The sequence below is a fragment of the Mastomys coucha genome, unplaced genomic scaffold (assembly GCF_008632895.1).
Source record: "Mastomys coucha isolate ucsf_1 unplaced genomic scaffold, UCSF_Mcou_1 pScaffold4, whole genome shotgun sequence".
Classification (NCBI taxonomy): domain Eukaryota; kingdom Metazoa; phylum Chordata; class Mammalia; order Rodentia; family Muridae; genus Mastomys; species Mastomys coucha.
Window position 1 is genome coordinate 21,090,106 of NW_022196910.1, and position 21,413 is coordinate 21,111,518.

General features: G+C 43.0%; 1 protein-coding gene across 5 annotated transcripts in view; it reads left to right on the forward strand.

The window, feature by feature from the left end:
* The first annotated feature begins 446 nt into the window (after positions 1 to 446).
* Ccdc38 (coiled-coil domain containing 38) overlaps positions 447 to 21,413 on the forward strand; it is a 46,592-nt gene continuing 25,625 nt past the window's right edge. For 3 of the 5 annotated variants that reach the window (XM_031349520.1, XM_031349522.1, XM_031349523.1), the window contains exons 1-5: positions 447 to 650; positions 5,161 to 5,211; positions 8,596 to 8,696; positions 10,047 to 10,212; positions 15,494 to 15,558. In XM_031349520.1, coding sequence (XP_031205380.1) covers positions 5,175 to 5,211; positions 8,596 to 8,696; positions 10,047 to 10,212; positions 15,494 to 15,558 — 369 coding nt within the window. In that variant the 5' untranslated portion in view covers positions 447 to 650; positions 5,161 to 5,174. Of the gene's footprint in view, positions 651 to 5,124; positions 5,212 to 8,595; positions 8,697 to 10,046; positions 10,213 to 14,861; positions 15,049 to 15,493; positions 15,559 to 21,413 lie in introns of those variants that run through there. The other 2 variants (XM_031349521.1, XM_031349524.1) reach the window with 2 other exon arrangements.

Consider the following 21,413-nt stretch of genomic DNA (forward strand, 5'->3'; position numbering starts at 1 on the left):
AGGCGGGGCGGGAGCTCTCTAGCAGCCAGTGACCAAGTCAACCAGAAAGGCTGGAGTAAAGTTGGAATAAACTTTATTGTGGACGCCAGTCTTTTCAGGTCTCCTTTTAAGGTTTTGAATAAAGGAGGTGATGATTATATCAACCCCTAACTTTTGGATTAAAAACAAAACAAAACTGAAATTTAGCCACCGGGAGTGATCAAGTTGGACGACATAGATGTGGTGTGTGATGGCCAAGCGAAGTGTTGGGAAGGGCTTGCATAGGGACGCCAGTGTGGTTTGTATATGTATGGTGTGTGTGTGTGTGTGTGTGTGTGTTAGAGACAGTGACAGAAACAGAGACAAAGACACACTGTGCCCTGGGAGCTGGAGCTTGAACCTAGCAAACTTGCACTGACTAGGGGACAGGGGCGCGGGGCAGAAGCCTCACGGTGTCCGCGCGACCCTCCCGGCTGGGCTGCGGGTGCCACGCACTGTTCGGTTGGCCAGATCGGCTCTCAGGTCTGATACCAAGCGGTTCCCAGGATGAAGGGGACCTGGAGCAGGGAAGGATGAAGCTGAGACACAGAGTGTCGGTTTGGTGCCTCTGCTGTTTTGTCCCCACCACCCTCGTGAAGGATAGGTCTCAACTGTGATCCAAACTAGTTAAGGTAAAACCAGATTTGATCTGGGTGTCCGCCACCCCCCCCACCCCCCCCCCCCACTCCTCCGAGTGTGATGGTTGTAGACAGCATCCAGATTGCTCAAAGAAGGCTGGCAGGCAGGATTTGTTTTTTAAAAAAAATTGTTTTAAGTTTTATTGAGATTACAATGACGTCATTTCCCATTTTTCCTCCTAAACCTCCTTTGTTCTCTTTCAAATTCAAGAACTTTTCCACCTTGTTGTTACATATACATAGTGTGTGTGTCCCTAAACACATAAATACAGCCTGCTCAGTCTGTGTAATGTTACTTGTATGTGTATGTTTTTAGGGCTTCCCCCACCCCTTGGTCTTTTTTTCTCTTGTTGAGACATGTCTCACTGTGTAGCCCTGGCTGTTCTGGAGCTCTTTATGTAGACCAGGATAGTCTTTTAATTCAGCGATCTACTTGACACTGGCCACCCTTTGTCTCTCTGTCTCTGTCTCTCTCTGTGTGTCTCTCTGTCTGTCTGTCTGTCTGTCTGTCTGTCTCTCTCTCTCTCTCTCTCTCTCTCTCACACACACACACACACATATACACACACACACTGCACATCAGTTCTGGGACTAAAGACATATACCACCACACCACCCTTAAGTTATTTGGTTTCTATGGTATGTTTCCTAAAAAGATAAGAGAGTTTCTTTCCTGCCCAGCAAATACTACAAGAGATAGAGAGAAAAACAAAACAAAAACAAAAACAGAAAACAATACCATAAAAGCAGGCTTACTCTTCAAATCACAAAGATAATTTTGGGTCACCTTACAGCCATTATAAATCAGACAGCAAAAATATCTTTTGATGAACAGATTGGAAGCAAATGTCCTTTAGGTCCACATCATATTCTATAATAATAGAGATGGGGTAGGAAAAGCTAAACAAAAACAAAAGAAAGAAGTTATAAAATAATATGAGTGAAAAACCCAACGTCTGCTCACAAAGTAGAAACACAACCACAAATGATCATGTGCTGCCAAAAAAAAGTAGATATTAGCTAGGGGTGGTGGTAGATCTCTGTGAGTTTGAGGCTAGCCTGGTCTACACAGTGACTTACTATCTAAAAAATGGCAGAGGATAGAAACACAACATTTATGGATAGAGAATTATTGAATTTTAACACTATAAAATTTTGGGTAACCTGTTACTTTTGGCAGGCGAAGGCAATTATAGGAATAAAGGATGGGTGCACACTGGAGTTCAACAGATGCCTCTTGCTCCTACTTCTGTTACCTCTCCACTGACCTGTCCTCAGGAAATCTATTTAAGATTTCCCTGAGGCACAGTTTCTTCTCCTTATATAGCCACACTTGTTTGTATTCTGTGGATTTGTCTGACCTTCAAGTAAAACATCACTCACTTGGACCAACACTCTCATGTAAAAGAACAGTGGCCATGGCCACTGGTGTTAGTTTATTGTAGTGCTGCTTTCCTTGACTGTCAGTTAGCTTAGGGATCAGACATCACCCTAAAGAACCAGTTTCTCCCCTGGCTTGTACAATGTACCACACACCGTGCTTATGGTTTATATATTCCCGGGAAGCCTAAAAAGAAATTATATTTCTTTTTCATGGGTAGTTATGTCAATGGGTGACCTGAACACATCCGACTGACTGTCCCAGGAGACATTGCCTGAGAGCCGCTTGCAAACAGAGGGCTTGTAGATACAGGAGCTTTAGGACCAAAGACTTGAGCATCCATGAGGCTCAGCTGCTAGGAGTCCTTACTGTTCTTCCAAAGAGCCAAGGTCAGATCCCAGCTCTCACATTAAGCAGCACAAGTGCCTGTAATACTAGCTCCAAGGAATCAGACACCCTCTACAGATACTTCACTCATGTGCACACACACACACACACACACACACACACACACACACATACACCATTATTTTAAAAAAAAAGATTTACTTATTTATTTTATGTATATGAGTACACTGTAGCTGTACAGATGGTTGTGAGCCATCATGTGGTTGCTGGGAACTGAACTCAGGACCTCTGCTCACTCTGGCCTGAAGATTTATTTATTATTATATGTAAGTACACTGTAGCTGTCTTCAGACACAGCAAAAGAGGGCGTCAAATTTCATTACAGATTGTTTGTGAGCCACCATGTGGTTGCTGGGATTTGAACTCAAGACCTTCAGAAGAGCAGTCAGTGCTCTTAACTGCTGAGCCATCCCTCCAGCCCATACAATTCTTGGTACTCTCCAGCATCCCCCTAGTACTGGCTTTACACACTCATGTTACTAGTTTCACATCAGGACCCCCTCCTGGCTAGCCTCCCTTTTCTTCTTGATCCTTGACCCTTAGTTAAGTTTTTCTCTTTTTTCCCTTTGGTTTACTAAAGACGCCATCAGAAACATCAGCAGAAAAGTCCACGTGGAGCAGCAAGCCTGAAGCCAGCAGGGTGAAAAGAGGTCAAGCGGACAGGTGTTTCCTCACCCTTCTGATCTGCCTCTGACCTAATAAAAGAGGCCATAGAGCAAGCAGGCCAAGGACCCAGGGGTCCCTGGCTTCTGGGTAAACAACAAACTGCTGGCTCAGATAGATCCACACCATTGAAGGCCACAGTTCACAGCTTTTCCTCCTAGTATTTGTCCATGATGGGTGGAGATAGGGAGAAAAATGGGAAAGGCATTAGGGTCAGGGAGAACTGGTCCTTAGAACAGCAGTTCTCACCCTTCCCAATGCTGAGACCCTTTAGTTCCTCATGCATGCTGCAGTGACCTCCAAACATAAAATGATTTCTATTGCTACTTCTTAACGGTAACATTGCTACCATTATAAACTGTAATGTAAATATCTGTGTTTCCAGTGGTCTTAGGCAGCCCCTGTGAAAGAGTCATTCAATCCCCCTCAAAGGGGTTCAGACCCACAGGTTGAGAACGTCTGCACTACACACTGCCTGTGAACTGAAAACCTAACTTTTGTTAGCTCACTCTTTCCTACCTCCCTTCTGTCTTCACAGACCTCCTTAGTCAGGGGATAAATGCAAAAGGAAAGGCAGGCATCTCAGGACTCCTAAAGACTGTAGCATCCGTTTGTCATCAAGTTTCCTGTACTAGTGTGGAATTTTTAAAGATTTCACTAGCCTGTTATTTACCTTTGCAGCTGAGTTGTGTTCTCAGACTTCTTTTCACTCACTCTATCTATCTATCTATCTATCTATCTATCTATCTATCTATCTATCTATCTTGGCAATTCTTTGGGTTTTACAGCTGAAGTAAGTGTGCCACCACCCCAGCCCCACCCTGAGCCTGGCCAAAGAGAAAGGAGAGTGTGGTAAATGCATAGCTACAGGAGCCTTCTTACACACCAGCTTTTAGAAACTCAGGCTTCACATGTAGTTTTCTCTACTACACTTTGGAAATATGTTCATTAATCGGTTGGTTGGTGGTTGATTGATCTTACCTGTGTACACGTGTGGAGGTCAGAGGCTTCAGGGTCATCTCATCAGCCCAAGTGTGTGTGTGTGTATAACTTACAATAAGTGGACACCAGGTAAAGAGTGACTCCAGTATTACACTAAAGAGCACACTGGTAGTTTCGTTTATGATGTGCCGTGGCTCACAGTCAGCTCCCGGGTTATTAAACAGCATGGAATGAACACTATTGCATATACATTTTTGCTCTCAAGATTGACTATTTTCTGCGGTGCAAGTTCCTAGAATTAGAAAAGTTGCTATGTGCAGGAGTTTGTGTGCTCATGGTTTTTAAAGCCAGAATAGTTATTGGGAAGTCACTGACTGTTGAATTTAGCCACGTTTGTGCAATATATACAGGTTTGGCTTAAAAAAAATTTAAAAAGAATTTATCTTATTTTTCAGGCTGAAGAGATGACTCAGCCATTAAAGGCTAGGCTCACAACCAAAATGTTAAAGATTTCTTTTGGTTTTAATTATGTGTATGTGTGTGTGTGTGTGTGTGTGTGTGTGTGTGTGTGTGTGAGTCTATGTATGTGTGCATGTGTGTATGTATGCATGTATGTGTGTGCCTGCATGTGTATATATGTATATGTGTGTCTGTATGTGTATAAATATGTATAGATGTATGTATTTGTTTGTATGTATATGTGAATGTGTGCATGTATGTATATGTAAATGTGGGTGAATATGCATAGATATATATGCTTGTATATGTGTGTATATGTATGTATGTATGTATGTATATATATATATGTGTGTGAGTATGTGTGTGTGCCTGTGTGTGAAGGTGCCTACAGAGGCCAGAAGAGGACGCTGGAGCCCCCAGAGCTAAAGTTACAGGCAGCTATAAGCTGCCCAACATAGATGCACACACTTGAGCTGGGACCTCAGCTCAAGTCCTTTGAAAGAGCAAGTTCAAGCTCTCAGTGTATGAGTCATGTTTCCAGCCCCTAGATACAGTTTGTTTATGCTTTATTCTAGATATATAGTTTACTTTGTGCCTACTCACTTGTGTCTACAGGACTTTTGAAAGACGTTTCTCCTTTTCTCTGGACAGGACCAGGAGACAAAATGACTTCCCAGTTGCACACGTCAAGGAGTTCTGGAGGTAAAAAGCAATCAGTCGATGTATTCTTGCTATGTGTCTGGTATGATGAGCATGGTGGCTTTAGGGGTAAGGGAGAAAGCTGCATGTCAGCATAAAAAAAAAAAAAAGTCAGAGTGCATCACTTTGCTACTGTTCGCTGGGCTGCTTCAGCTTCTCATGGCTAAGACAGTTAACCCAGTTACTGTCATGATGAAGGACAGGAGGAGCTGAGCTCTGCCAGCTTTCCTCTTCCACCTTCTCCCATCCTCCTGCTTTATGATAAGATGGGAAATCGCTTGGTTTTCAGCTCCAAATCCGACAAAGCTTTAACACCTAACGTGGGTCATGAGCGCTATGTGGGTCATGGGCACTCTCGGCACGCTCTTCATTGGAACTGATTAGAATTAGCAAAGGACTACAGAAAACAATCAGCCTCAATGTGGTAAAGGTTCTGTTCTCTCAGAGGAGGAGAAGGAAAGGGAGGGGGCGGGGAGGAGAGGCGTATTGATGCTTCTGGGAAAGGTCGGCTTAGCAAGCGCTTTTGAAATTCCATTGGCTTTCCCTTCAAAGTATTTGCATAGGTCAGCCACACCCCCCACCCCACCCCGCCCCCAAGCTCTACTCCCATTGTCTGGGCCGCTTTGGTTTTAACCCTAGGTCTCGGGCTCCTACTTGTTTTTTATTTACCTGCAAAGAAACCCACTAGCAATCCATCTTACAGAGTCAAGGCATACAAGACCTGGACTGGCCTGCCTTGCTACTGGCCCCCACCACAGACCCCATGGCTGCCTCTCTCTTTCCTGTCTCAGGGCCTTTGCATAACTGCTCTTCCACAGATCTGTCACTTCATCAATGGATCCGGTCCTCCACTCAAGTTTGCTCACCCAGACCTTGCCACTTGTATTATAAAAATATTCACATGTGTTTACTTTTATTATCTGTCACCTCTCCTCCACCCCCGTCACTTGAACTCAGTGTAAGGGCAGAGTCCCTGTTTTATTTACTAATGTATATTGCCTGGTGTATAGCCGAGGCCTTATTCGTTGAATTAATAAATTAGAACCAGGCAAACAGAAAGGGGCAAAGCTAAGAAATGAATGAGTCTGGGTGTCACAGGTAGAGTAATTGTCCCCCAAAATATGTACATTATATTCTTTGGAACCTGCAAATATGTTACTTGATACAAAATAGACTTTTAAAGTGATTAAGTTAAGGAGCTTGACATAGGAAAAATATTCTGGATTATCTGACAGGCCTGGAATAACCTAAAACTCTACACAAGATGAAGGTAGGTGTGTCTTAGACAGGGAAGCCGGTGTGACCATGGAAACAGAGGACAGATTTATTCTGAATATCGATGAAGAGGCTGCAAGGCAGGGCGTGTAGGCATGCTCTAACAGCAGAAGATGTAAGCAGTTTCTACCTAGAGCCTCCAGAGAAACACACCCTTTTTTGGCTGTTATCAGAAGAATTGTTTCAGACTCCTAACTCCTAGAACTTCAAACCAGGGGGTTTGTGGTGCTGTCACAGGTTCCATGGAACACTAACGGGGACACATTTAGGTTGCGCGTCAGCCATGATGCGAATCTTCATACCCCAGAGGGAAATACAGTTGAGCTTGGAGCAACCTCAGTTCAGCCAATGACTGAACTGAGTGCCAAACCGGCAAACTGTAGATCCCAGCTCCAAGGTTTGCCTTGCCCTATAACCTGCAGAAGGATCAGGCAGGAGCGTAAAGGGTAGATTCTCATATTCACTATGGTTATAAGATGTTATTCAGGGGCCTACCCAGAACCTGAAAATAGGAACATAGTTTCAAAAAGGGTCTTCATAGAACTAACTAAAGGGTCATGGATTTGTGGTCTATCTCAAATACAACTAGTGGCCATGTGTGTGTGTGGGGGTGTGCTCCTTTGATCCCTGCACAGGCAGGCAAATCTCTGAGTTCAAGGCTAGGCTGGTCTACATGGTGAGTTCCAGGACATCCAAGGGTTACATAGTAAGACTCTGTCCCCCAAAGCAAAACAACACCCCATCAAATATAACTAGTGCTTACATGCATTAACTAGTTATAGGCGACTAGAGGAGAAGAGATACATCTCTCTGAAACTATCAGTAGCCTCACTGGATATCTGGTATCCTCTCTTTTTCTATGGTAAGGGACACAGGATGGATTCAGGCAAAGTCACGGTCTTAGATCCAGAAAACAGGACCAGTGGGGAGGCTATGCACTGTGAAAAAAGGATCCATGGGATTATAGAGATAACCTTCAAGCTGGAGACTCAGAAAAGCTGGCGCTAGAGTCCAGCCCAGGGCAAAGGCCTGAGGCCTGGAGAGCTGACGGGATCAGCTCCAGTCTGTTGAACATGGGTGGCAATCTGAGAGAAAATGACCCAGCTCAAACAGCAAGGCACCCATATGAGAGAGAGAGGGAGAGGGGAGGGGAGGAAGAGAGAGAGGGGTGGTGGATACTGCTTCATCCTCAGCCATTATCCTACTCTGGCCCTCCGTGGATTGGTTGATGCCCACACATTTTGGGAGGAGCCGTCTTCTTTTCCAGCCCTACTAATCTGAATGCTAAAGTCACCTGGAAAACCCCTCACAGACACGCCCAAAATAACACCAATTTGGGCAAACCATAGCCCCAGTCAAGTTAAGACATGAAAATAATCACCACAGCTGCTCTCTGCTGAGCCCTAGCCTGTTGGCCATGTTTCCAGACATCCTTGCACTCCCCAGGGCCCAGCCTCTGCCACCTAGCTGTCTCTCCTGCATGCAGCATGAGGCCTACAATATTGTCTGCTTTCCTGACATCTTTACAGCCCACAGGGCCGGCCAAGAATCACCTGCCGTCTCCCTGTTTCTCACCAGGCGTGGCCCTCCCTGGTTGACACCCCCTTTCCTGGACCAGACACATTATACTTAGACTTCAATGCATCCAGTTACCTATTGTGTGTGGCACTCTATGCTCAACTGTCTAAGGAGTTGGCAGATGTGTTCCAAAGTGGCCCCAGCATATCACACCTCTGCTACCGATTGGTGTGGCCAGGGTCCTCTCCACATCTCTATATCTCCAAGTGTGAAACTGTAATAACACAGACTTCTCAGCTCTGGTTTGTGTCTCCTGAGATGTTGAGCAGAGAGGATGTGGCTCTTATTGGGGAGATCCAGGAACTGTATTGCCAGGCTCAACTGGAGGGCAAGATCTATCTGAAACCCATCTTCTCAGAGACCCCTGCATCCCATTTCTCTACTCCAGCTAATGGGGGCTTTAGTTCTGACCAATAAAGGAGCTAACCACTCCCTCCTTCCCTCCCTTTCTCCCCCTCTCCTTTCCTTCTTTTGTTCTTTCTTTCCTTCCTTCTTTCTTTCTTTTTCCTTTCTTCCTTCTTTCTTTTCTTTTAGATGAAGGGAAAGATGCTGAACTCAAAAAGGAAAGACCCTACAAGATCTTTTTCAAAGATCTCTTCCTTTTCAAAGAAAATGAAATTGATGCAAGGAAAAAGGTAAGGTTTTCTTTTTTTTTTTCTTTTTCTTTTTCTTTTTTGTTTTTTTTTGTTTTTTTGTTTTGTTTTTCGAGACAGGGTTTCTCTGTGTAGCCCTGGCTGTCCTGGAACTCACTCTGTAGACCAGGCTGGCCTCAAACTCAGAAATCTGCCTGTCTCTGCCTCCCATGTGCTAGGATCAAAGGCGTGCGCCAACACTGCCCGGTGGGTAAGGTTTTCTTAAGAACAGAATCCCCAGAGAGGTTAGAACCGAGTACTTTCAGCAATAGGTCTCAGTAGCTTTAAGGAGTTAAGACATCGTGACAGATACCGATACACCTTGTCCTGTGTTTGTCACTATTTTGGGACGACAGTACATAGGGACCTTCAGAGATCGCCACCTAGTGGAAGAAGGCCGCTACGTCATGCCATTACCAACTAGCTCCCCAGGTATGGTTCATTCTCCTCCAAGTGTCTGACACGCCCCCCCGGGGGTGGTGGTGGTTCATATTGCTACGGGTATAGCTTGCACAAGTGGCATAATGTACCTCACTGGCCAAGCACAAAATAAAAGTCCATCTTACCATGGGTAGCACCTTAGGACCGACGGGTCCTCCAGCCAGAGCAGTGTGAAAGAGACAGCAGAGGTCTGCTCTGTGAACAGAGAAGAGTAGGGAGGAGAGCCGAAGCAGTCACTCTGGTGACAGGAGCTGAGTCCTGTAAGAGTAATCCAAAGTGTGTCAAAGCTGTTACGGATAAACAAGTTTATATGTGCTTTGGGGAGAGGAGGAGAAAGAAGGGGAGTTGTGGCATGGAGAGGCAAGGGGATTCTTTTTAGAATAATTTGAAATTAAAAAAAAAAAAATCAGCACTGGGCCTGAAATTCAACTTTTTCTTCCCAAAGGTAATGGATTAAAGGACTCTTCTGGTTCTTGCTAGGATGAATAAAATAGCCAAAAACATGAAGTGTATTCATCCAGGGGTGGCTTTTCTCTGAGCATTGTGTGTGAAGTGAGAGAAATTGAAAGCAATCTAAGGGGTGGGTTTCCACTACTCTCTGTGGAAGTCTGCCTTCCATTAAGTTTTTAGCTCCAGTGGGCTAAAAACCTTTGAAATTTCCATATTTTCTCTTCGTTTAATCTGGAGAGACACTTTCCTGTCTCCGTTCCTGAGAGTTTCTATAAGGCCCTCCTTTGAAACATAATCCTCATCTCCATATAAGAAAGAAAAGGATGCTGGCACATTTCTTCCTGGGTGAGCTCCGGAGCTGCTTAAGGCCAAAGGTCTTTGCTATTTATGATTACAGCACGATTACGACAATATAATACCTGGTGCATTAAAATTCCTTTTATGCTTTTGCACCTTGGGCAGGAAAGAATGAGGAACCACAGCATGAAAATCTACCAAAAGACTACATTTTCGTCCCGAATGAAGAGTCGCTCACACCTTGGCCAGCTAGCTTTCTTTGCTGAAGCAGGTGGCAGCTCTTATGAACGTTTGGGGCTAGATCCCACTCTTATTCTCAGACTGACAGAAGGTAAGTGTGGTGGTTGCAATAGGTTTAGCTTCTGCAGACTCATGTATTCCAATGGTCGGCTCACAGGTAAGGGAGTATTACTATTAGGAGGAGTGGTCTTACTAGAGAGAGTTCGTCACTGTGGGGGCAAGCTTTGTAGTCTTAAATGTTTAAACTATGCCCGGTGTGAAACAAATCCAGCCTCCTCCTGGCTTTCAGCTAATCAAGGTATAGAACTCTCCAGCATAATGCCTGCCTGCACGCTGCCATGCTTCCTGCCGTGATGAGAATGGTCTAAATCTCTGACACTGTAACCTGGGCCCAATTCAATGTTAGCCTTTATAAGACTTGCCTTGGTCATGGTGTCTCTTCACAGCAATTGAAATCCTAAGACAACAAGGATTACTTACTCTTAGTCATATATATATATACATATATATATATATATATGGACTAAGTATATACATATACATACACATATATATACATATATATAAACACATGCACATATATGTATATATAACTTATTTTATGTACATTGGTATTTCATATACATATATACAGGTATATATACACAAATATGTATATATAAACTTATTTATTTTTTATTTTATATACGTTCAGATAACCTAGAACTGAAGTTACAGGCAGCTGAGGGCTGCTATGAGGGTGTTGGAATTGAACCTGGGTCCTCTGGAAGAGCAGCCAGTGCTCTTAACCGCTGAGCCATCATCCCCCCAGTTCCTATTCTTAGTCTTAAGATGTTGTTTTGGATATTTGCTCTTCGTTGTAGGTTTGGGAGATTTACTGGTGCTGAGAGAGACAGAATCAATGCTGCTGGACTGTTGAGAGATAAGCTACCAGAGACCACAACATGAAGTACATTTTTTGTTTGTTTGTTTTATCTGTGTAGCCCTGGCTACAATTGCTACAGACCAGGTTGGCCTGGAACTCAGAGATCTACTTGCCTCTGCATCTGTTGAGATTTAAGGCATATGCCACTACTGTCGGGGCAACACAGACATTCTTAAAGGCAAAAGGAAAGCCTTTATTGCTGGGCAGTGTCTACATGGGGAATTTGCCCCAATCATGCGGCCCCAAGTCTCAAAGCCACTTGTCTTTTATGTAAAAGGCAAAATAACACACACACACACACACTCCTGACTGGTATACTTCAGTAAGCAAGACGCAGAAGTACAAAAGCCAAAAAAAAGCAAGGTTAGTACATTGAGGGACTTTTTATTTGTGGACTTTTCTAGAACTATGGGCTAGGTCATCTTTGTCCCATTTTGGCAGGTGTCGGGGCCTATATGCTGGGTTTTAAGATCAGAACGGTACCTCTACCATGGTGTCGGTCATGTTAAGTTCTGGGGCCTGTTACAATGTGGCAGGTGAGATTGTTCCCATAGGCTTGAGAGCAAGAAGAACGTAGCTTAGGAAGACAGTTTCCCAAGAACATCCTTACCTCCTCTCCTGCCTTTGAGAAGGAAGGAAGCCAATGCCAAATAATAGTGTTGACGTCGTCAAAGCCGAGTTGTATGAAAGCGGTAACCCTAGCTAGCTGTACTATTTGAGGTATGGAAGTATAGACACTTCCTAAGGTTGGAGGAGTTTTGGTGGTTCAAAATCGGACTCAGGCACACAGCATCAGGAAGGTGCAAAAAGAAAAAAAAAATGGGCCTGGCTTAGTGACCTGGTCATCAGAAATGTCATAAGCATTGCCTGTGCATCCCAGGTCAAGAAGCACCTACACATGAACGTACTTTGCAGCTAAATAAGGCCAGAATTGGCTCATGAGAAAGGGGACTCTGAGGTCACCAGCTCCCACAGAGAAAGCAAGCCACGAGGCTGGAGAGACGCTTAGTCAGGACTCCTTTGCTGCTCCTGCAGAGGCCTGAGCGGTTTGGTTCCCAGCATCCTCACAGTGGCTCACCACCAGTTGTAACTCCAGTCTAAAGGGATATAATACCTTCTTCTGACTTCCTCAGGCACCAGGCACACACGGACTGCAAGTACATGACTGCAGGCAAAATACTCATACACATAAAAATAAATGAATCAATCCTAAGAAAAAGACAGGTTGCTAGATAGCTCAGCCAGCAGAGGCAATTGCTGCTCTTCCAGAAGACTCGGGGTCTGTTCCTAGCACCCACATGGAGGAGGCTTACAACTCCCTGTAACTCTTATTCTAAAGGATCAGGCACCCTCTTCTGTCTCCTTCTGGAACAAGGCATATATGTGGTGCGCAGACATACACACAAGGGAAAAAAAAAACACCCTTACACATAAAATAAAAATAAATGAATTTTTAAAAAAGCCCTTGGGCTTATTTGTTTTATTATTTTGCACATATGAATGTTTTGTCATCATCTATATAAGTGTGTCAGATGCCCTGGGAACTGAAGTTAACAGTCAGTTTTGAGCTGCCAGGTGGGTGTTGGGAATTGAACCTGGATGGCCTGAAAAAGTAACAAGTGCTCTTAATCGCTGAGCCAACTTTCCAGACCCCAAAAACATCTTTAAAAAGAAGAAGCAAGCTGGGCAGTGGTGGCACACCTTTAATCCCAGCACTCGGAGGCAGAGGCAAGCGGGTTTCTGAGTTCCAGGACAGCCTGGTCTAGAGAGTGAGTTTCAGGACAGTCAGGGCTATACAGAGAAACTCTGTCTTGAAAAAAAACCAAACCAAACCAAACCAAAACAAAACAAAAAGAAGATGCAAGCAACATTAATCGATCTGGACTGTCTCGTAGATGTATATGTGACTGAACAGTAGTAAATGGCAGGTAGTAGTTAGGGTCCAGCTATAGCACCAGGTCTAGGAGATCCCCAGGTTCCATCCTGTACCTCCACGTTGAGTCTTGGGCCATCAAGAACATGTAAAGTCACAAGAGACATGTCTACAGCTCCTTGCAAAAGAGGTGACAATCCTTGCCACCCCAGCTGTCCTCACAGCTTTGCAGGCTTCCAGCCCTCCTCTGTGTCACTGCTGTGGACTGGGACAGTGCTGGCCTCTTAGGACTGAGTGCCATAGGGCAGACTCCTCCAGAGGGAAAGAGCCCAACTCTTACGCATTACCCAAGGCTCTATCCACAATGGGGCAGGTTGGACAGACGAGCAATATGGAATTTCCACTTAAAGGCATCTCCCTGAGTGAAATCACTTTTCCTCAACCTTACAGTCTCTGTATGACTTCTGATTTAAAAAACACATTTTATATATTTATATATATGTATTATAATATAGGTACATAAAAGTATATTATAATGTATTATAACATTACATATATTAATGTGTATATATATACATATGTATATACACACACACCTGTGTGTGTGTGTGTATGTAAAATAAGCCAGTGGTCCTACTTGGGGAGTCTCAATTCTTGTATTTCAAAGTTTGCACTAGTGGTGAATGGGTAGGTCACACTCAAAGGAAATTTACAGATACCTAAGTGCCAGCGGCAGATTGGTTTCTTACACCTGCTCATTCTCTACCCAGTGACAATGAGACTTTGGCTTTGCTTTTAGAGGAAACACCTCTAAACTAGATGTGGAGGGGTACTCCTGCAGAGCCAGAACTCCGGGAGAAGAGGCGGGAGAATCAGAGTTAAAGGTCATCTTCTGCTCTAGAACAAGTTTGAGGTCAGCAGGGGTTACAGGAGATCCTATCAAAAATAACAAGATCAAAAGAAATTGGCAGTGGTAGCTCTCAGCACACGCCTTTAATCCCAGCACTCTGGAGGCAGAGGCAGGTAGATCTCAGAGTTCGAGGCCAGCCTGGTCTACAGAGTGGGTTCCAGGACAGCCAAGGCTATGTTAAAAAAAAAAAAAAAAAAAACCCTGACTGGAAAAACAAAAACAAAACCAAACACATTAGCAACTCTGAATAGGCTGTGCTGCAGGCTCTGTCAGCCCAGCTATGTCTCACTGTGCTTCAAAACACCAGTGCATGATGGGATGGAGGTGTTTGGGAAGACAATTGTGAAAACTCAGGCCATGTTGGTTTGTTGGGGGTAAGGATGGTGAGAACAGTGATATTTAAACTTTCTGATAGAGTTGCACACTAATGCTCAGAGATCAACTAGTCCAAGATGTTTTATTGCTTTTCAGAATATTCCGGTAGGGGGAAAGTTAAGGAGGGGTATCAACAGGCGAGATATAAACTACATCAACGATGTTGAAGTAGCTGAACTTCAGGATGCACTGTTAGGAATGTTAGTGATTTCCAGTTTGTGCAGTTTTTAAAGTAATAAAAATATAGCTGTTTCTAAGCAATAATCACTCAGGTGTGTCATATTTGATCTGCAACAAAATGTGGTTAGATGTCTTTAACTCCTCTTTGCAGAAGAAAATGGCTCGAGGTGGAGTCATCTCACATCTCTCAAGCAAATGCAGAATTCTAGTCAAAGCCTGCCTGACTCCAGGGTTCCCTCACAATGAATATTTTGTTAATGATTATAACAATTACTGTGGCTTTCATGATTGATCATAAAATGAAACGACTCATCCCAAGGGTATTGTTTGAACAACCGCACCTAGTAGTGATTGAGCAACTATTGTGTTTTATGTTCTATGACCTCATTTCCTTCTCCAAACACCATTGTGAAGTAGGGGAGCGTTCATATGGCTACCCTATGCTTTCATAATAAGCCACATTGTGATAGCAGTAGATTCCGATCTCAGGGGTTTAAATTCTCAGTCCGGTCTCAGGTTTTTTGCCTTCCCATCTGGGTCTCGGCGAACGGAGCAATCCCTGTCCAGTATATGGGGGCTGCAACGAGGGCTCTCGAAGCTTCTTGGCAGTCACATAGCTTCACATCTGTTCCATGACCAACTTATCGACAACCATGAGCTATGGGTGAGAGAACAGTCTTCCCACAGATGGGGAAGTTGAGGCGCGGAGAGGGCAAGGATCTCTCTCCCAGCTAGTTAGAGGCAGAAACCCCGTGTATCTATGGGGAGACGCGAGCCTCCCGGGGCAACACAGGCCCTCTGCTTGTTTAGGAAGTAGTATTTCATTTCTGTTTACCTGGTTAGCGAGAGACTGTACTCTATACCACACTCTGTCGGTTTCGCGCAGAATAATTAGCGTTTTCCAAAATGAAGAAAACGTGAATTTTTTTTTTTTTTAATTTCTAGTCTAGTTCCCTGCAGGGTAAAACTGATTGTCATCCTTTCCAAAATAGTTATTTTACTGGAGGGCAAAGCTCTTTTGCTAAGTCTGGATTCACAGTGTGTGTGACAACGCTTATTCTTTGAAAGCTAGCCAACTAAACATACGTCTATTTCAATGTTTTCTCCAGGTGCGGACAGGAAGAGGACCGTCCATGAGTTTATTAATGACCAAAGAGACAGATTTCTACTTGAGGTATTAAAAGCTGTTTCTTTCTCCTGTTAGCCAGGAGACTTCTTGCATAGTATTGCCAGGTACTTGCATTGGCGTTAGATTTTTTTGTCCTCAAGTCTATTGCCTGAACAGAGTGTCTCATTCCTGAGTTTATTTACTTGAACAACATTTATTGAGCACTTATTATGTGTCAAGCCATTACAAAACTCCTTCCCTTTGAAAAACTTACATTCACATAATTTTTATCAGTAGCCTGGGTTTGATGTTTGTAGAGGACGACATCCATCGGGTCCCAAGATCCCTATTTTTCCCAATTATGTCTGCAACTGCCTCAATAGCTCTTGATAAGCCTAACTTGATTTAGATTTTGCTGACTATGGTGGGAGTTAGAACATTCTGGAATCTTCCCACTCCCTCTATAACCACTCAGACCAGAGACAAATGGCTTTGTTACAAGGAAAGAGAACATTATAGTCAACCAGAAGAGCCCTATGAGGCAGAGTTTAGAAGTACTCCAGAGCAAAGCTGCTGGGGCAACCTTCCCATGGAGTCAGACTGTGACACCATTCCTGTGTCACCAACGAACACACAGTACAGACAACCAGGGAAGATCTTAACATATCTTATAAAATGATAGGTTTTTATCTTGTCTTCAGGCCATATGACAATACGTTATTTATTATCCTTGTGTGCATATTAATTTACCATAAATAGAGACATTGTATCTGCAACCCTGGGAAAGTAATCACAAAGAGTATCAGTTGGCTGTTGTTTATACCTTTGTTGTCAAGTCCTAATCATTTAAAGACAGTCTGTTTCCATTGGGGTCTTGAATGCTAGCAAGTCGATGAAAATGTGTTTGCTCCTTCCTAATCTCATAGCACACATTTTGGAATACAGGCCAAAGTGAATGCTTCCCCTTGAGGCCAGCTGCAGCTAAGAAGAAAGCTCAGATAAACTATACCATACTGTTGTGAATAGAACCCCATGCCTTTGCTTGCTAATATTATTAGTTCCTGGGTGTGATTTTGGCCTTCCCCTCGGAACCTGGCTGATGTAACTAATGTCTTGGCTAGGAGAAAGTGGTCCTTGGCAGATTCCCTGGGATTTGAATGCATTTGGAGTAAATGGGCCTCGTTCTCTGCTCTGGTATCTTTCCAGTCCCCGCACCCCAAGCAGGTTGATAACACGTTCCAAGTGATATAATGAAGTCAATGTATCACTAAACCATAGCTGGAGAAAAAAAATCTGACCTTGCCCAAACAATGCCTGGCTCTGGCCTTGTCTTCTAGAAGGTGACTTATGTCACACACAGCTCATAAGGATGTCTTCAAGGTGAGCTGACCACACCTGCCAGTCTTAGGATGGCCATGTCAGAAAAAACAACAATGTGGTAGTTTGAGGTCATACCAAGAGGGTCAGGGCACTGAAGAGATGTCAGTCAATTAATCATGTCTACAGAATGAAGCCTCATTGGAAATTCCAGCCAGTGACTCTCAGTTGATTCCATGGTTGGCTATACTGTGTGTTTATTGTTACAGACGTTGTTACAGATGCAGGAATGGAACCAGGGGCTGACTCCATGGGAAGGAACCCCAGAACTTTTGTGTCTGGAGAGCCTCTAAACCAGCGACTCTCAATCTGTGGGTCGAGACCCCTTTGGCAGTGGCCTATCAGCTAGCCTTATATCAGGATATTTGTGTTATGATTCATAGCAGTAGCAAAATTGCAGTTATGAAGTAGCAACAAAATAATTTTATGGTTGGGGTTCACTACAGTGTGAGGAACTGGATTACAGGGGCAGCTCCGGCGAGGGGTTCTTCTTTCTTGTTTGGTTCTTTTTAGGCATTGGAGGGGGAAGAGTGGCGGTGGGGTAAGTAAGACTTTGTCTTACGAGATATTTAGGGTTGCTGTATAATAAAAAGTTTACTTATCTAAGTCTAAGTTACTATGCTATTGTAGCTCCTTCTGTGATCCACTCCTAAAACAACAGGAGATTAAGAAAAGGATTAATTGCTAGAACCTTTTCCCTTTTGTCCTGCTACTGGAAAGTTTGGAGCAGTAAACTTCTATTGAACCAGGAGAAGAGAATAACACTTGCAGAGGGAAAAACTTTTACATAAGCAAATATGCATAATCTCACATAAGTTCATATACAGATTCATGCATGCTCATTTATACATTTCCATTCAAACCAGTTGGACCCAGCTTGCACACATTCTCACAATTACATTCTCTCTCTCTCTTCCTCTCTCTCTCTCTCTCTCTCTCTCTCTCTCTCTCTCTCTCACACACACACACACACACACACACACACACACACACATACACACACACACACACACACACATGCATACATTCTCATAATTACATACTTACACACACATCCATACTTACATATGCATATGCAAAGACCAATGCAAAAAGAACTCACTCATTCTGGATAAAAAATGAGCTCCAATCTTTATTGCTACCCTTTTAATGCTAAATGAATTAAACTCTCCTTTGTAAGAAAAAAAGCTTTGTTCCTTTTAATAAGACTAAGCCTACCTTGTTATTAAGAAAGAGACTGTTCTGTCCAGGGTAAGGAGAAGCCTGCCTGCTCCTTCTGCTCTCTGCAGCTTCTTTTTGCCTCTTTCCCTCTGCATTCTGCACATTGCTCTCTTAGTTGGTTTTTATGTTACCTATAGTTTCTAAGTTATCCCACTCTGCATTCTCCTTCTAGTCTTGTTCTCTCCTCCTGCTCTGAAGTCACAACAATGCTCTCACCCTCAATGTCCCCCCCCCAAGCTATGCCTATACTTCTAAGTTCTTCTTGAACTTAGTTCAGTTCTGTCTAAAAAACTTCTCAGCTCAGTTCCCTCTCACAGCTCAATTCTGACTCTTCTCTTTGTCCTCAGCACTTAAACATCTTTCAGAATACATGATCACATGTTAAAAAGTTCATCAAAAGTTCACACAAAAACCAAATCATAAATTGAAATTCACAACAGAGAATATTTACATGCATAATCCATTAGGAGTAATTGTCTAGCTAAACATCCATCACCTGTCTCAGCTCCACAGATTCACTGAAGGTTTAAAACCATAATTTTGAGATGTTTTGTATAGATAAACCCAATCAATAGTGTATCTTCTGTCCTAGCACTTATAATAAACCGTAGTTCCCTTTTTAGAGCCTTTGGTTAATTGTTTTGCAACCTCTTGAAATGTGCTCTGAGTAGGAAAAGAGTCTGGTTACCATCTAAGAGCAATTAACTGGTGACACATGGGAGACTGGCAGAGTTCTCATTGCAGCTTTGACTATCAGAAAAGGACCTAATAGCAGTCCCGTTATAAAAGAGCTTAATAGTCACTGATATAATTTTAGGAATTCTTATAGGATCATCTATTTGTTTATATGGCATCACGACAAGACAGTACATCTTTGTGGATCTGCAGAGATCTGCTCCAAAGGGATGTGCTACTTAGTGATTGTTATGTGTATGTGTGTGTGTGTGTGTTTTATAATAACAGAAAAGCATATTAATAGCAGAAATCTTTCCTAAAATGAATCCCTTACAGCCTTGCTAAATAAGGCCGAATCTGTCGCAGATTATATAATAATCCAAAGCAGGCCCTCTCAGGATGATCACCTGCTAGTTATTAGCTTTATGTTGTTTTTTTTTTTTAGATTTATTATATTATATTTAAGTGCACTGTAGACACTCCAGAAGAGGGCATCAGATCCCATTACAGATGGTTGTGAACCACCATGTGGTTGCTGGGACTTGAACTCAGGACCTTTGGAAGAACAGTCAGTGCTCTTAACTGCTGAGTCATCTCTCCAGCCCGCTTTATTACTTTATTTTTATTATCATTATGGCTCCTGACAACAGGATTGAAGCATTAGGAAAGTTGAGAGCTGCTGCTCTAACCCTTGCCTCATGGGGCTCTTCTGGCTGACTTTCATGTTTCCTTTCCTTGTAATAATCTGTACCCAGGAGTTTTGTGAGACCCAGAAACCTGCATCTGTTTGGGGGACTCATCAGAATTGCCAGTGGTGTCAGTGGTGAGGGATGAGTCCCTCAAATTTTGCAACTTGAGTAACTTAATTTTTTAAACTGACTTGGTCTCATAGCTCCCTGCCTTGTTTCTTTCATCCTTGTTTTTCTCTGTTTCTCTACCCTTCCCTTTTCACAAAGTTTTATTTGTGAAATTCTCACCTAAAATGCAAATGTTAATGTTTTGTGAGTTTAATACTATAAATGATTTTTTATGCCAATAATTGGACATGGATGGAACAGATTTCTGGAAAGTTACAAACTATCAAAGCTCTATCCAACAAAAAGCACATAATAGTGTTACATCATGTACAAATTGAATTTGTAGGCAAAAGAAAGAAAAAAAATCCACACTCACTGGTTAATTGTACCAGACATTTGAAGAGAAAGCCATTCTAATTTTACATAACCTGTTAACACTAAGAATACTGTCCTGATCTCTGAAGAACATACAGGCTTTAGAAGAAAAGAGAGCACAGACCCTATGGGATGACTTAGTGGGTAAGGGCACATAGCTCCAAGCCTTAATATATGAAGTCAATATCTGGGACCAACACGGTGGAAGGAGAGACCTGACTTCTATAAGTTGTCCTCTGACCTTGTGTTCCTGCCCAACTGAGGATAGCTGAGAGATGCACTATACTAAGTAAGTAACTAACTATAATAAATCTTTAAAGAAGAAGAAAAAGAGGCAAGGGTTCTAAACGAATTTCAACAAAGCAAATATGATAATACACAAAAAGGATAATCCATTATGGCTAATTGGGGCTTACTCTAAGCATGTAAAAGCAGCTTAGTGTTTGAAAATGGATAAGCACAACACACATCAACAGATTAGAAATTAAAAGCCGTATAATCATCTCAACCAATACAGAAAGAGCATTTGTCTATATCCAAAATTTGTTCTTTTTAATAATATCATTTTTTTTAGAATTATTTTATTTCATTTTTATGTGTATGAGTACACTGTAGCTCTACAGATGACTGTGTTCGATCATGTGTGTGGCTGCTGTTGATCTCAGGACCTCTGCTCGCTCGCTCCGGCCAGCTCGCTCTGGTGTAATTTTCTGCAGCTGTCTTCAGACGCACCAGAAGAGGGCATCCGATCTCATTGTGGGTGGTTGTGAGCCACCATGTGGTTGCTGGGATCCGAACTCAGGACCTTCGGAAGAGCAGTCAGTGCTCTTACCCGCTGAGCCATCTCGCCAGCCTTAAAAATATCATTATTATTATCCTTTGATAATTTCACACACACGCCAACTCATTCCACATCAACCCTCATCTTCCTACCCACCCACTGTCTTTTCTTTACTAGTAATCTATTATTTATTTAAATACATTTTTAAAAACTTTTTATTTATTCTTTGTGAATTTAACATCATGTACCCCAATCCCGATTATCTCCACATCCTTTGGTATCCATCCTCTGCTCTTGTAACTCCACCCCACCCCCAGGAAACAAAAATATAAATATCACAAAACAAAACAAAGAAACCCACAAAAATCTCATTGTGGAAACTGCAATGTGCCCCACAGTATATCCTTGTATTCACACATCTTTACTTGCAAATGTTTATTGCAGCAAGTCATTAGTCTGGTTCGGGGCCTCTGCCTTCTGCTACATCATCAACACTGGATCCTCACAGGGACTCCTCTCACTTATCCTGTTATTGCAGTGTGGTGTGGAGATCCTGCAGCTTTGATTCTGTAGGACCAGCCCTTTCACTTGCTCCAGCAGTTCATAGATGGAGTAGATGTTGGGGTTGGCCAGGCGGTGGTGGCGCACGCCTTTAATCCCAGCACCTGGGAGGCAGAGGCAGGTGGATTTCTGAG